The sequence below is a fragment of the Nymphalis io genome, chromosome 2 (genome assembly GCF_905147045.1).
Source record: "Nymphalis io chromosome 2, ilAglIoxx1.1, whole genome shotgun sequence".
Lineage (NCBI taxonomy): Eukaryota > Metazoa > Arthropoda > Insecta > Lepidoptera > Nymphalidae > Nymphalis > Nymphalis io.
The window spans coordinates 8,411,523-8,427,018 of record NC_065889.1 but is presented as its reverse complement, the minus strand read 5'-3'; the positions used below and the strand labels follow the sequence as shown (position 1 = coordinate 8,427,018).

Sequence of the window (15,496 nt, the reverse complement as noted above, 5' to 3'; positions counted from 1 at the left end):
ATTTAGATTTGTCCATACATTTTTGATATACTCTTTACGAACTCTTATTATTTACCTGATAGTTTCAACAAGAAATTATAATGTAACGTTATGAGTAATGTGATAGATAGAAATTCCCTATTTATTCCATTCTTTCAATCTTAAGAGTGATTTTTTTTTCAAAAATACTTACATGATTAGGTTGTGTAATTAACTGGTTTTTCAAAAAGAAAGTTCAAAGAATAAGTTACCTGTCTAGAATTAGATACCACAGAGTATAAAAGAACTACGTTTTGCTAAATCTGTCAATGTCATTGATTTTATCAAATTGTCAATGTCTCTGACAGTAAAAATTTATTATAAATGTTAAACGTTAAGTTTGAATTTGTCACAACAGTCATATATTGCTAGAGTTATTTAATTAATTATTTGAATAAAGGTGTATAAATGAACTAATTAATTTAAAAGTATTGTTTATTGTCTCCATAATGGGTATAAAAGGTTTATGGACAGTTTTAACACCCTTTAGTGAAAAGAAATCATTACACGAAGTAAATATATTAATATACTTATAAATCTTAAAATGATTGTTTTATTTTAAACATTCGGTTATTTAATTATTTCTTTTTCTATTTTCTGTTTGTCTTTATAGATTTGTGGAGAAACCGTTGCGGTTGATTTGTCAGGATGGGTTTGTGATAGTCAAAATGTGACAGATTATTATATACAACCCAAATTATACTTAAGGTAATTCATATTATATTCCCATAACATTTGAATGATGAATATAATTCACAAGCCACATATCGAACAAGCAAGTGATTGTTGTAGTTTTTAATTGGTTCTTAATATTAACTCTTTTCTTACAGCAATATCTAAATTTTCAATTTCTGAGCAGTAGGTCTGTTAACTAAAGGGACTTGAATTCTGGAGTGACATATCTCTTAAGCCATTTTAAGTAATTTTTTAAAATTACTGTGACTGTTTATAAACTTTTACTCCACTGCTTACAATACCATGATTAATTGTTGTTAAAACAGCAGATTTTTACAGGTTTTACTAGTTTAGTTTTCAGTTTCACTTTTACTTAAACGTGTAAGCATTCTACATGATCAGCATTTTTTCAGAAATTTATTCTTTAGAACAGTTTATCTGCTACTTGCTGACATAAGTCCAATATTTGTGCTCGAGGGAGATGCTCCAGAACTAAAGCAAGATGTTATGGCAGCCAGAAATGCTATACAGTTCCGAGGAGCTGCACCAAAGTCTGATGCTGCTAAAGCCAAAGTTCCTAATGTTTCAAGAAAACGATTTAAAGGTGTATTAAAAGAGGTAACAAGTTAATATAATATAATAAATAATAATATTCATAATCGCTCAATCATTATAAATAAAGGTTATTTTAAAGTATTTTTTTTTATTGTTTTTTTTTTATTTCATTTATAATAATAATGTTTTATTGCTTTTAAATTAGCTATTGTTATTAATTAATTGTTGTTGTTTCAGTGTGAAACACTATTGAAGAGCATGGGTGTGAGGTGTGTTAAAGGACGAGGGGAGGCTGAAGCAACTTGTGCAAGATTAAATGCTAAAGGTGTTTGTATTTAATTTATTATTTATTTTTTAATGTCAGTTATTAAATATCAACGGCTTTACTTATAAATGTTCTTTAGTTAATTGTTTAGTGAAACACTGATGAACTCTTTCTGCCATCATCTGAATGGAGAAATGTTTGTCAAAATGCTATTGTAAAGTAAAATAAAAAAATTTCAGGGTAGAGACTAGGCTTTAGATACACTATCAGAATGAATTATCATTAACATAAATGATTCATCGGATGAAAGCGAGGATGATAAAGACTATGAAATGCCTGGAGTTGAAGTTTAAGTTAGTTAATTTATTAATTAAAAACTTTGTGATTAAAAATTATGTTTAATATTAACTAGCTATAAAAATAAAATTTAAAGTATTTATTTATGTATCTGCTGCCGGTGCACTACTGCAAATGCAAAAAAGTCTCCAAAGTGGTTTGACTGTACATAATAAAGCAGTTCCTTCGGATAATTGAGTTAAAATAAACTCTAAACTACGTCCACTATCTTTCTTACTTCAATGTAATTTACTCAAAACTTTAACGTTTTATTGAGTAATTGAAATCTAGGGTGTTGGAAGTCTGTTAGTGTCCTTTGATTTCATAGTTGACATCATAACTTTGTTATCTTATATTTTTAGTTAAGTATTAATTTTTGTACATGAAATATAATATTAAAATGATTTAATAGACGGTAATGTTCATACTGGGTTGTCAGCTTGTCGACGCAGTGGTGTCTCAAGATTCCGACTGTTTCGCGTATGGAGCTAAGCGCGTGTATCGGAACTTCAGCGTGTCGAGCGCGGCGGGGGGCGGTGCGATGCAGGGATCAGTAGATTGCTATGACGCTGAGAAAATGTTTAACAGTAATGGTATATAAAAATTTTGCTTATGTTTTGGCAGATTTTATGAACCAACTTTATATAGATGTAGTATCAGCAATTCGGTTATGATTTTGATAATCAATTTCTTTGCCGATTGTAAATCGATTTTAAATTACGTTAACTGTATACATTGAATTGTATACACTTTAAAATTTCAATCTTTAAAACAGAAATAGTTAACAAGCTAGTCATATTATTATATAGATTACATATTTTTAATATATTGAATATTTCGAAGGTGTATTGTGAGTGTAAAATTAACTAGAAATAATTAACAAATTTACACTGTATTTTCACCTTAAACTTTAATAATTTGATTTGATTGAGACACTTGCCTTTTACGCCGAAGGTTGTGGGTTCGATTCATACCCAGGACAGACATTTCTGTGCATAAACATGTCTGTTTGTCCTGAGTCTGGGTGTAATTATCTATATAAGTATGTATTTACAAAAGAAAAGTAGTATATCAGTTGTCTGGTTTCCATAGCACAAGCTTTGTACACGCTTAATTTGGGATTAGATGACCGTGTGTGAATAATGTCCAAGGATATTATTAAAAAAAAAAAGAAAATAAACTGAAACAAACCTTTGATATTATTTGCCTTTGTATAGAATAAATAAAATATTTTGTTAAGGTTTTGGTCGCAAGAAAATGGTGGCGCTAGCTCTGCTGTGCGGTTGTGATTACGGTGTCGGAGCTTGTGGATCGTCAATCACTACTGCAATTGCTTTCCTTCATACAGTGCCAGAAGATCAGGTCATAGATAGGTAAATATTTTGATATATATATATATATATATATATATATATATATATATATATATATTATTTTTTTCTTTATTTAACTTATAATAATATAATATGTTGGATATATTATAAAAAAATGGAATGTGATATAAATTAAAGCCGAGATGGCCCAGTGGTAAGAGCGCGTGAATCTTAACCTATGATCGTGGATTAAAACCCGGGCGAGCACCACTGAATTTTCATGTGCTTAATTTGTGATTATAATTCATCTCGTGCTTGACGGTGAAGGAAAACATCGTCAGGAAACCTGTGTCTAATTTCTCTGAAATTCTGCCACATGTATATTCCACCAAGAAACCACCTTTCTTTCAAGAAAGGAAAGGAGGCTTTAGCCCAGCTGTGGGACATTCATAGGATGTTACTGTACTGTACTATGATATAATTCTTTTTTTTAAAGTGGAATAAAAATTAGCAAACATATTCAAACACTTTTCTCATACAGATTACTATCCTGGGTGAGCGACACGCAACACTACGAAGAGCAAACCCGTTGGTCGTCGGCGCCGGGCCGCTGCGACCGCTGCGGACACGTGGGACGAACCCATACCAAGAACGGCTGTCCCGTTTGTGTCACACATCGAGGTTGTACGGACATGGGATACAAGTTTGTATAAATTATATATATACATTTTGTTGAGTTAGAGAAGTATGTCTAACAAAAAATACTAAATGTTAATATTTTTTGTTAATGTGAGTATGAGTTATAATCAAACTGACTTATATCAAAACGTATGTAGTATTTCATGAAGTCTACAGGCACCGATACAAATAGATTTTTTGAAAGAAAAGAAATATATTTAATTTATAAACATATAAATATTAATAAATTTGAATATGTATATTTATATATAAACTTGATATGATCACTGTCGAGATATATGGATTGATGAGCCACATGACAGTAAGTAGACTGCCATCCTCCGAAATTAGCTCCGTAAGAACGGAAAGAAATTCCTAACGCTTCTCGTGGTGCGCGGTATTACGGACGGACGCAGACCAACACGCACAGATGCAACATGGGAAGAGAATCGTCTGTTGAAGCGCAGACAAGTACGTAGCGGTGAGGCGGTAACTTTAAAGTTGCAGCGATACGTTCCTTTTCACTTTGCATTTTTGAAAGATAAAATGTTTTCGTGGTCGTCAGCCGTGCGGGAATAATACTCAGCCATGCACCGTGGGAAGCTAATTGTATACAGTTAATGAGATGTCGATACAGTTGTGCCTTACATTGGCTCACCCATCAATCTGAAACACAGCAATACGAAATATCGCTCTTTAGTGGTAATAGTTGATGTGATTGTATCTTAATCGACGGGTTTGCACAATATCCATCGACGCTAATATAATTGCTTTATAATTTTCTATAGAAATTACTATGTATGTGTTTTTCGTATTCATATCAACGTGTAAAAAATATTTATTTTACACGTTTGTCCGGTAGAGTCTACAAAATTGTAGTTTTAGAAATGATAATGTCCTCTTGACCGATTTCGACTACGACGATGGGTTTTGTCTTTATTTATTTTTTTATTTTTTTTTATGCCCCGGGATGGCAAATGACTCCACTCCACCTGATGGTAAGTGGTAGTAGAGTCCAAACGCGACGACGATCAGTACAGTCGGGAAGAATGTTCTGTACTAGCCGTCCCCGCCTTGCCGGCCCGCAAGATGCCTCTTCACGCCTCGTTTGAAGGAACTCGGGTTGTAAGAGGAGGGGAACACGTGAGCTGGTAAGGAATTCCATTTTTTGGTAGTGCGACAAAGAAAGGAGTTGCCAAATTTCTTTGTGCGTGATGGAATTGATGTCACAGTTAGGCGGTGACATCGAGAACCAGCTCGCGCGGACTTAAGAAGGAAGGGGGAAGCAGGAATTAGAGAGAATAATTCCTCAGAGCACTCGCTGTGATACAGTCGATAGAAAGCGCTCAGTGCTGCTATCTCGCGACGCAATTGTAAAGGTTCAAGGGTGTTTGTGACCTTTACGTCGATAACAATGCGTACTGCACGTAGCTGCAACCGGTCCAAGGCCTCCAGTAGGTACTTAGCGGAGCCATCCCAAAGGTGCGAGCAACATTCAACGCAAGACCGTACCTGTGTTTTGTATAACAGGCACAGTTGTGGCGTGAAAAAACGCCGCACCTTGTTCAGAACTCCGAGTTTCCGTGAAGCTGTTTTTATAATAGCCTCGATGTAATCCCTTGGACTAAGGTCGCAGCGAACGTCCATCCCCAGCATGGCGATTTTGCTTTGTATCATCAGCGGTGTGCCACAGAGGGAGGGATGAGGGTAAAATGGTGACTTTTTCGCTGTGAGAGCGCATACCTGTGTTTTCTTGGCATTAAAATCAACAAGATTATCAGAACCCCATTTGGCGATGAGCTCTAACGCCCTATCGAGTTCAATGACAAGATTCTCCCGCCTCTCCTCAGTTTCCGCCCGCCCAGCCACTGCGCGTCTGTGGTATCCATCATGCACTGTACTATCATCTGCATAGCAATGTATGTTCCCAAGAGACAGCATATCATTGATATGCAAAAGAAAGAGTGTGGGAGATAGCACAGATCCCTGGGGGACCCCAGCATTCACTACATAGAATTGTGAAGTGCAACCATCTACTAAAACACGAAGGCTACGCGTGTGTAAGCTGGCAATCCAGGTGCATAGCTGAGCAGGCAGACCATATGCCGGTAGCTTGGAGAGAAGACTTCTGTGCCAGACCCTGTCGAAAGCCTTGGAGATATCGAGGCTGACAGCCAACGATTCTCCATGCTTGTCGATAGCTTCACCCCAGAGGTGCGTTACGTACGCTAGAAGATCACCTGTGGACCGTTTTGGTCGAAACCCGTACTGACGATCATTAATTAGACAGTGTTCTTCTAGGTAATGGATCAGTTGGTTGTTTAGAATCCGTTCCATCACCTTACAAAGTACTGAGGTGATAGCTATTGGTCGATAATTTGCCGGGTCAGACCGATCCCCTTTTTTGGGAACCGCTTGCACATTAGCTCTTCTCCAAGCCTCCGGCACACATCCCGAAGAGGAGACAGCTCCGCCGCGCACTTCTTCAGCACAATGGCTGGTATTCCATCGGGACCGCTAGCTTTCCGTATATCAAGTGATTGCAGCTCCGCACGCACATCACGTTGCCTGATTTTGATGTCAGGCATCGTGTGGCCACATGAAGGTATTGTTGGTGGCTACGCACTACAATCATCGATCACAGAGTTGTCGGCAAAGAGTTTAGCCAGGAGGTCGGCTTTCTCCTGCGGACTGTGAGCTAGCGATCCGTCCGGATTTCTGAGCGGTGGCAGCGAAGGTTGGCAGAAATTGTTTTGCACAGACTTGGTCAGACGTCAGAAGCTACGGGAGCCCCTAGGATGCGAAATAAGGTCATGACCAATCTGTACAATGCGCTGTGCATCCGCTCTCGTGTATGACTTCCTACAGGACTTGGAATTTTTATTGTAGTTTGCTTTCAGTGAGTCAATGTTAGATGCCCCGCTAATGCAGCCGTTGATCCACGCGCGATATGCCGCCTGCTTAGATGATACATTTCCTATTAGTAACGTCTCTTAATTCGATACGATGGTGATTCGATAAGACTGAGAGTTCAGGCGAATGACATACGGCTCAACGAGCTTTCCAAAGTAGTGAGGAACAAATAATATAATGCTTCATACATATATACTAATATTATAAATCCGAAAGTAACTCTGTCTGCCTGTTACGCTTTCATGGTTAAACTACTGAACCGATTTTGATGAAATTTGATTTAAAGCAAGCTTGAAACTCTAGGAAGGACATAGGCTACTTCTTTATACCTAACAGCTAACCGCCCGACTATTACAATTAAAAGAAAGCAGAAGGTGGTTTTTTACATTTATTTCAATGTCTTAGACAAAAAATCCTTACTGCATCTATAATTGAAAATGAACACGGAGTGATTGATAGTTATTACATGGGTTATATTCGATAATCATTTCTTTGTAATTTTGTATTTCAAAACGTCAAATATCAATGATTGCATCAGTTTTTTTTGTTATATAAATTATACTTCATCTGTAGACTCAATAATCCAAATCTGACTTGTAATAATATTTAATTCTCAACGCTACAAAAAGAAAACAAATGCGTATAAAGGTTTCGTAATTATGAATAATATATTTTGTAATGACTCGTTGCATAGCTTTTGATTGAAAATAGAATATTTTTATTGTACATAATATAACAAACAACACTATATCTTTATATATATATTTTCGTCTGGGTAGGTATCACCCACTCATCAGATATTCATATCATCAGATATATTACCGCAAAACAGCAGTACTTGGTATTGTTGTGTTTCGGTTTAAAGGGTGAGTGAGACAGTGTAATTACCGGCACAAGGGACATAACATCTTAGTTCCCAAGGTTGGTGGCGTATTGGTGATGTAAGCGATGGTTAACATTTCATACAATGTTAATGTCTATGTCGTTGGTGACCACTTACCATCAGGTGGCCCATATTCTCGTCCGCCTAAAAAATCTAGTCTAATAAAACACTTCCTAAAAATGAAAAAAGTATTTACTAAACGCAGGAAAAATGAACACAGTCTACGTAAATACCGATAAAATTCACATCTTTCCCGCATCAAAGAAGCGTGGAGAGGGTTATCTCGCTATAAGTTTCTTAGTATAGATCCATCTCCGCAAATCCTTGCGAGCTATTCAATCGAATTGTGCATTTTATCCCGGCCGTCATAAAAGTCGATATTTTAAATAAGCTTTGCGAACATGTCTTAACTTATCTTTGTACGTTTCTTGCTGTCTCGTTGCTCTTTTATAAGACTGTTAATCCCAAGCGTCTGGGTTGAAATCCGGGTCGGGTCATGAAAAAGTTATCATTTTTTTTTTATATAAATAAATTCTTAAAGCAGTCTGGAATTTGGAAGTTTACTGTGTTCACATCCGTGCCTCAGAAAGCACGTAAAGCCGTTGCTCAGGTTGGGCGGTGGTGACTTACCATCAGATGGCCCATTTGCCCATCTGCCTACTTATATTATTAAACAACAACGAGAAAAAAAAAACTTTTGTCATGATTTATTTTGTAATTATTAAATTAGAAAAGTACACTATTTCTCTTCTCACGACATAATCACCTTATCTATTTCACTTATAACAGATAAAGTCATAGATCACACTAATTGTTTGTAGGTCCAAAGTAGCGGAAGTAAAACGTGAGCTATCGCTTCGTAACCGTGCCCTGTCGTGCGGAATGCCTTTCCCTGAGCCGAAAGTTATGAAGGAATTCCTGGATACCACACCAGAAGATATAGATCTCGACAGCTTGAAGATTCCAACTCCGAGTTTAATTCAATTTGTGGTATTCGATTGTTTGGAACTATGAAACATTTGTAATTAAGTCGTACATTCAACTTTTAATAACAATTTTAATTTTAATATCTTTGTTCTTTATATACAAATAATTTATTTACATTAAATGTAAAAGGCGTATAAGAATAGAAATGAGTAAAGTAAAACTGATTTTATCTTTTGTTACTTCTTATTTAGAATTTAAATATAACTGAGCAAAATTGTTTATAGAAAATTATGTCCAAGAAATTAGACTGGTCCGAAAGATATTGCGTCGAGAAATTTCTACCGTTACTAACAAGATGGCATCTTCAAGAATTTGTAACTTGCAGAACTATAAAACCTTTTGAAATAAAGAAAAAAAGAAATCCACGAGGTACGTATTCATAAAACTAATGGTATTTCAATTATGGTTTATTTGTATAGCCTGCTAATGTCATATAGCCTGGACATACATTCGTAAAGCCGATTACAACAAAAATGCAAACCTGCCTATCTATAGCTAAAGATTTAGTCTAGTGTAATGCAATGCTCATTTTGTTGATGATTACAAATATCGTAATTGAGCTCCAAGTTTATTCGTTTCATTTGTTACTTTCGAGAACCGAGATGGCCCAGGGGTAAGAATGCGTGAATCTTAACCGATGATCGTGGGTTCAAACCCGGGTAAGCACCACTGAATTTTAATGTGCTTAATTTGTGATTATAATTCATCTCGTGCTTTACGGTGAAGGAAAATATCTTGAGGAAACCTGCATGTGTCTAATTTCACTGAAATTCTGCCACATGTGTATTCCACCAACCCGCATTGGAGCAGCGTGGTGGAATAAACTCCAAACCTTCTCTTCAAAAAGAGGAGAGGAGGCCTTTAGCCCAGCAGTGGGACATTCACGGGCTGTTACGGATTACGGTATATATATATAATTTTTTTATATAGGCCACCTGATATTAAGTGATCACCAACGCCCATAGACATTGGCATTGTAAGAAATGTTAAGCATCGCTTACATCGCCAATGCGCCACCAACATTGGGAACTAAGATGTTATGTCCATTGTACCTGTAATTACTCTGGCTCACTCACCCTTCAAACCGGCTGTTACTTTCGGCTGTTAGCAACTTGAATTTATAAATGGTGATTATACTTTTAAAGCTTCACGCACGCACCTGCGTTTCAGTTCATAATAAATAATACTAGAAGAGCCCTCTTCAAGTTAAAACATTACAATGTTTAAACGTGTATTTTATATATATTATCTCGAATAAATAATTCATTATCGCCATGATCACTGCGTGAACTTTTTAATATAAATAGCATCAGAATTTTCATATTTTTATTTATTTACAATATGGATAACAAAATCTGTATATTTGCACAATTTCTCTCCCCCCCCCCCCCGATATTGTAATTGTAATAAAACTTTTCAATTCAAATCGCAGTAATACATCTGATTAATTCTTCCGTATGGTTTAAAATTAATTTGTTTTAAAAGCAAAGAATTTTATTATTTAAAGATTTATTTGTAGTAATAAATTGATTCATCGTGTAGACGAATCACTTTTGCCACCCGTTATTTTTAACAACACTATAAGATGAAAAAGTTGGGATTTACTTTTGATAATGATTTTTCTTGGGCGTCATAAATAAGTGAATTAAGAAAAAAACTTTACTGTGTACTGTTAAATATTCATACTTCCCTACTATTTAAAACAACGATTTAAATTCATTAAAGACTCAAATAAACATCAGATCTGATGATAACGTAATCTTCAAAAATTCTTCTCGTTCTTCTTCCTTTTATACAAAATTATTTTACGTCGATGCCGTGCACTTGCCTTTTGACCATTAACACGTTAGGAATATGTGAAATCAGTAAAAAGTAGTAAATTGTCGATGGGAAAATCTCAACGGTTAGGTTCTACGCCAAATACGTCTGTCTGTATATATATAACGGTAATTGATAGATATACAAGAGTAAAAAATAATAATGATAATACATCACATTAGACATGCTCAATCTATTAATGTCTCCAAAAATCAATTATAGATTATTATTTAGCTCTGAATATATGTGATGAATATATATTTAATATTATTTATATATAGTCGATATGGCCCAGTGGTAAGAACGCGTGAATCTTAACCGATGATCGTGGGTTCAAACCCGGGTAAGCTCCACTGAATTTTCGTGTGCTATATTTGTGATTATAATTTATCTCGTGCTATACGGTGAAGGAAAACATTGTGAGGAAACCTTCATGTGTCTAATTTAACTGAAATTCTGTCACATGTGTATTCTACCAACCCACAATGGAGCAACGTGGTGGAATGAGCTCCATACCTTCTCAAAAAGGGTGAGGAGGCCTTAGCCCAGCTGTGGGACATTCACAGGCTGTTACTGTACTATTTATATGTTTTACTGTTATTATAGTATGTATGTATATATTTATACAAGTGACGTTTGTATAGTTAAAATTAAAATTTTGTATTTATTTCAAGTAATTTATTGGGAATGCACCTCCTAACCGCTTTATTCAACTACCCAAAGGTCGTTTGGAAGAGATTTAAGCGATAAGATCGCGTTTTTTAAATACTTTTGTACTAAATGTCTGTATATTATTTGTATTCCTTCGTGTGCAAAATTTGCAACATGAAGGATGTGGTGTACTATGGTTATTCCTTAAGGTGCGACTAATTCATCAACTTATTCGCATTATTTTCTGATCGATCCTCGTTAGTTGTTCCGCTTTAATATAATTGTATTGTAGCGGTTTATTTCCGTGTTGTGTGATAGGACACGAATAATCGGATTTTCTCCAACTCTATTCTGAGCACATGATCAATATGACACAAATAGACACTGCTACTGAGATCTTTATTTTATTTTTAACCGACTTCAAATTGAAGGAAGTTACCAACTTGGCTTTATTTTTGTGTTTGTGGGTTTCTGTGGTCCTAAATAGCATCGCCGATTTAATTGGACCTTTTTTAATTCTACAGATAGCAAAATACGAAAGAACTTTATTTTATTTGAAATAATTAATTGTCAAAATATATAGATTATGATTTAAGGGGGTTTCATATAAATGGATTACTTATTTGTCTTACTACGCTGTCTCATTTAAGCAAAGCGTTTCGACGTGTCCCTAACCTTATTTAAAATAAAAAACTATAAAACGTATGTAGCTACCAATTAAGTTCAAATAAAAAATAAATTTCGCTTCATCAATTAGTAGAATACACTAAAAACTTATTAATAATATATTCAATTTCTTTCATAACTTATCAGTTATTTTTTGAGTCGGAGTTTGTCAAAGTCAAGACAAAATAAGATTTATTTTTTATATAAAAGGAGAGTAAACAAAAACAAAATTTAAATTATTAAGCTGGATATCGTAATGAGATCCTTAAGCAAAAAGATTTGTTTTGACTATTATGTAGTCTGTGACGATCGATCGTTTTTTAGTTTTTTTTTTTGTTTTAGATACAATCATGACTTGGTTTGATCACTGGATTGAACAACAAAAAAAAGGAAAAAATAAATAAATTATATATTATTGTTTTAAAAGGATGAGTAGAAAATCTTCAAATTATTCTTGTATCTTGCGACTGAAAAATAGCATACGTATAGAAGTAAAATATTAAAGCCAAATGCATCCTCTTTATTTAGGTAGAAGGTTATTCCCTTACGCTGTTCTACTGCGTTTTGGTGGTCCTAAATTCAAACTACATATCTTAGCGATGTTTTCCGTTAATCCTTCAAATGAGGCATGAAGAGGCATTTTGCGGACCGGCAAGGGGCTAGGGAGTTAGTGCAAATCATTCTTCCCGAGTCGTACTGGCTGTAGTCGCAATTGGACTTTACTACCACCTTACCAGCACGTGGAGTGGAGTCATTTGTAGTCCCGGCTATATTTAAAAAAAATTATATCGCCGAGCACTGAATTGTAGTAAAAGTTAGTAGGACTGGTTTTTGAACTTGCGATTTGTCTAAGATCCACGTTATATCTACAAGGTCATTTCAGTTATTTATTATATCACATAGATATAATCATTCGTATACTTACAATAATTTATTTTATAGGAGTTCCCAGTTACGAAGTTCTGTGGGCCGATATTGAGGGACAGTATGAGGCTCTTATACCGGACGACCAGTTCGAAGGTAAATTTGATAAATTATTATTATGTATAGTAATGCTAGAGTTCATTTTAAATATTATTATTTTCTACAGAGGGTGAAGATTTACAAGGTCCATGGACATCAATAGAAAGACAAGATCTTATGCGACGTTATTACCCAGATTTAGTTGAAAAATATGAAGAGTCTATTAAGAAACCACAGAAAGAGAAGAAAATGAGAGGGAGAAAGAAGAAAGATCCAAACCCCGATGATATTGAACAGAATGTAAAACCGAAGAGGAAATATAACAGAAAACCGAAACAAGTTAAAGATATACCAATGTCTCACATAAATGACTCTATGAAAAATTTAAGTCTAACTAACAAAAATTTGAATTGTAGCAAAGCGCACGTCAGCGTATGTGTTAATAGACTTAAGAGAAAAATGAAAAATAATACAAGAACAAAAGTAAAAAATACAATAGATAGTTATTTAAAACCGACCAAGAAAAGAAAATCGAAATTGACAGAGACGTTGGATACTAGTGTCAAACATATAGCCATTCCGAATAATTCATTTGATAACCTTTTGGGAGATTTCGAATGTAATAAAGAAAATGTAACAAATGACAAACATTTACTAAGCATGCTCGATGTGAGCGTAGAAGGCGTTAATGATATAGACTTATCAGATATTGTTGATAAAATTGTTTCTAGAGCACCTAAAGTAGCAACAACGAAAGTAAATAGTAATCTAGTTAAACTTATTTTTGAAAATAAACAAATAAATAGAAAAAGTATTTTTTCACATAGATTACATCAGAATTGTTCAACACCCAAAAGTAGTCCCATACGAAATCGTAATATTAATGTAAGCAAACGATCTTCAATTGCAAAAGTAAATACAAGCTATTTCTTCGATAAAATTACTGATGAATGCGACGCTTTTGAAATGTCATTTGATTATAAATACAATAGTGTAGATTGTGATGCAACCATAGACTACACTTTACCAAAAGATTGTCTATAGTTTAAGTATCATCATCATCCCTTTCTCGTTCACTTCTGGACATAGGTACTCCAATGACGGGCCACTGAGCTCGATCTTCAGCTTCAGCTCAATTTTCATCCACTGTATATATAATAATAAAAAATTAAGTATATAACAATAAAATGCTTTGAGATTTTTACATTGTTGACAAATTTTTATTTAACTTTGTGAGTCCTAACTGCACTTTGATAATTTGGTAAAAATGTGTAAACTACCTAGTTTCATTTTATTATTTTATTTATAACTTTTTACATACATTTGAATACCGTAAGTGTAATAATTTTTTTTATAATTATAATTGTCATGCTTAATAAATATACTTACATTCTATGGCACTTAGTAACGGAATGGAATGTATTTCGCCAGAAAAACAAGGTTTTTTTTGTTATCCAACGGTATATACTTACATTGCTTAATAAATAATATTAAAATTGCTCTCAGTTTGGTCAGCTGATTTACCAAAATTAAATTTAAATTTTAGAATGCTTATGCGCTTGCTTCCTAAGGTCCTTATAATAAATATTTTTATCCTTTGCTATAAATCCGTAATCAGTGTCATTATTAATTTAAATAATAAACGACGACACTGAGGTATACATTATCACATAAAATGGGGAAAAATATGTGCTTTTGTATAGGTAAGCCAACTAAATTATGGAGGGTCAATTCACGCTCTATCCCTTTGGGATACGTCCGCGGTATTTCTAAAAGGCACTGCTCTGACAAAGATAAATATAAAAGGCAATAAAGTGTGATTTATTCTTTAATACCAGCATAAATAATTGAAGATTTGCTCTTAATGAAAAATCATCATGAATTTTACAGCATACAAACACATGGAAGCATCGGAGCGGTGTGGTGTAGTAACCGCATATTAATGCTCATCGTCCATGGAGAAAATTGTTCAATGTTTTAATTATAGCTAGCAATACTATGTACACGTGTACACTAAAATATTATTTGTAATGTGTACGTTTATTTAGTTTCGCTTTTAACCGCTTTTCTAGTGGCTAGTGGTGTTGGTTAGTTCGGCTGCAGTTCATAAGGTCCCAGGTTCGAATCTTTGATCGTGCCAAGGAAAAGTTACTGAGTTTATCTGTAATCGATATTTTTTAAAGATTGAATAATAATGATATATAATGAAAAATCTACATACCGTTAATCGATTAACTTATATTCAAGTATATACGACGTTACTTATTAACGTTGTTTAGCGGGTGATTAGTTAAACAATGTTGCGTCTTCTTCTTTGGATTTTAAATCAATAATGACAGAAAGAGTGAAATCATTGTTTAACTAATCAGTCACTAAGCAATATTTAAAAGTAAGGCCGATATATATTACAGAATATTAAAAATATTTTATACCGATACATAATAATGAATAACGTAATTGAGTGATATTATAATACCGGACATTAACAAGAATCTACTCGAAATAGTTATTTATTTTTATACCCAAAATACATTAACAATTTTTAAACTAAATAAATCAATTACAATGTTCGCTAACAGACTTCGAAAAGGCTTATTGTACGGTTTTTCAGTCCTAATTCTAGGTAGCTTTAATGGAAATGTAATGATATTAGTAATATTTATGTTGATAAAATGAACGTATATGTTAGGTTCAGTTAGTAAGGTTTTTTAGGACGCATCTTATCGCAGACATTTAGTGAATGAGAGCAGGTCGAAAAACGTGTAATACTTCGAT

The 15,496-nt window shown here is 34.2% G+C and overlaps 1 protein-coding gene across 1 annotated transcript; it reads left to right on the top strand.

The window, feature by feature from the left end:
- Window positions 1-389: 389 nt before the first annotated feature.
- LOC126778537 (flap endonuclease GEN) lies at window positions 390-13,855 on the top strand. Its single transcript, XM_050502194.1, has 11 exons — window positions 390-530; window positions 632-726; window positions 1,107-1,311; window positions 1,486-1,575; window positions 2,289-2,442; window positions 3,090-3,222; window positions 3,704-3,865; window positions 8,458-8,626; window positions 8,848-8,992; window positions 12,701-12,778; window positions 12,849-13,855. Exons 1-11 carry the CDS (start codon window positions 468-470, stop codon window positions 13,763-13,765), a joined length of 2,211 nt encoding a protein of 736 aa, XP_050358151.1. The 5' UTR covers window positions 390-467; the 3' UTR covers window positions 13,766-13,855.
- The last annotated feature ends 1,641 nt before the right edge of the window (window positions 13,856-15,496 follow it).

Bases quoted from the DNA above. Each gene is read 5' to 3' on its own strand.
- LOC126778537 (XM_050502194.1), top strand. From the start codon at position 468: ATGGGTATAAAAGGTTTATGGACAGTTTTAACACCCTTTAGTGAAAAG. The intron at 1,312-1,485 runs GTAACAAGTTAA...TTGTTGTTTCAG, and splicing joins TTAAAGGTGTATTAAAAGAG to TGTGAAACACTATTGAAGAG. The intron at 8,993-12,700 runs GTACGTATTCAT...TTTATTTTATAG, and splicing joins GAAAAAAAGAAATCCACGAG to GAGTTCCCAGTTACGAAGTT.